At 54.3% G+C, this 1162-nt stretch overlaps 1 protein-coding gene across 1 annotated transcript; it reads right to left on the bottom strand.

Annotated features, from left to right (window-relative positions):
* Positions 1-447: 447 nt before the first annotated feature.
* Positions 448-1150, bottom strand: H310_03850 (hypothetical protein; the record flags this gene model as incomplete). Its single annotated transcript, XM_008867907.1, has 3 exons — positions 448-677; positions 724-920; positions 981-1150. 3 exons carry the CDS (start codon positions 1148-1150, stop codon positions 448-450), a joined length of 597 nt encoding a protein of 198 aa, XP_008866129.1.
* Between the last annotated feature and the right edge of the window lie 12 nt (positions 1151-1162).

Here is a 1162-nt window from a genome sequence, read left to right as displayed (position 1 = left end):
AGATCGACCATCGTGATGCCTAGTCTCTTCTACGATGGCAGGAGCACTTCTGGATGCTCGTGGTGCGATGCCCCGAGCGAGTTGTTAAACATGTCGAGAGCAACGCAGCGCGAGAGCCCGGCCTAACTCGATCGGTAGCTCCGTCGCCTTGTTGTGGTTTTTATCCAAGGGCCGGAGCTTGTTGAATTACTTGAAGAGGGGTAGCTTGGCATCCAGGGATCGCAAGTTGGCCCCCTCACTACCACAAGCTGCATGCGCTCTACACCGATGGCCTGACCGATCTCCAAGCGAAAGCGTTGTTGTCCATCACCACAGCCTGCTAGGCCACTCAAAGTCTACATATGTCGATCGCCTTGTCCATGTTGCTTCGACCGGTGAACTTCTGCACGCGATGAAATACGAAAAGATTAGCCTCGTAACTTGTACAAAATGCGATGGCTCGGGTGACTACTTGATGAAGTTGACGCCTTGAAGAAACTTGGGGCGTTTATCATCGATGTGGTCAGCGGGATTCCACGCTGCCGTGCTGGCCTTGGTGGCGGCGTCCCATTCCAAAAATGTCTTTACGACGTCAGGCATGGGCTTGGAGGCTGGTGTGCCGAGTCCCAATTGTTTCGTCACGTCTATGAACTTGATGGTTTGCCGGTTCGAGTCCTTGACCATGCCTCGAGTGAGCCCTACGTCCGTTACTGGATGGCCATCCGCGCGACGGTGGACACTAACCTTCGGCAAAGAGCTTTCCCGTTGTCGGGCACACAAACCGATGTATAAAGTAAAACCACTGGTCGTCCCAATGCACAATGTCCGAGTGGATTTCGTACGCCTGGAACGGTGCAATCGAATGGCGATATCGAATACTCTGCGACCCGACGAGGAGCATCCACCGCTTCGAAAAGCAATGATGGAGCATTCCATTCAGCCTACCGAGACAGCAAGAACGTCGTTTAGCACGAGAACCATGCATGACGAGGAGGGTGTACCCAGACAAGTGCCACCGCGCGAGTTCCATGTTGTAGAGGTATGACGCGTTGTTCAAGTGCACATTCAGGTCCATGTCCAGCAGACCGACGCGGGTCTTCCACACATGGGGCTTGATGACTCCAACACCATCGAGCTTGGCCTTGTTTGGCGTCAGCGCTCGCGTGAGCATGGACGCGCAGAT

This window comes from Aphanomyces invadans (assembly GCF_000520115.1).
Source record: "Aphanomyces invadans strain NJM9701 unplaced genomic scaffold supercont1.6, whole genome shotgun sequence".
Classification (NCBI taxonomy): Eukaryota; Oomycota; class Saprolegniomycetes; order Saprolegniales; family Verrucalvaceae; genus Aphanomyces; species Aphanomyces invadans.
The sequence above is the reverse complement of the archived record's forward strand: the minus strand, read 5'-3'. Positions and strand labels throughout refer to the sequence as shown.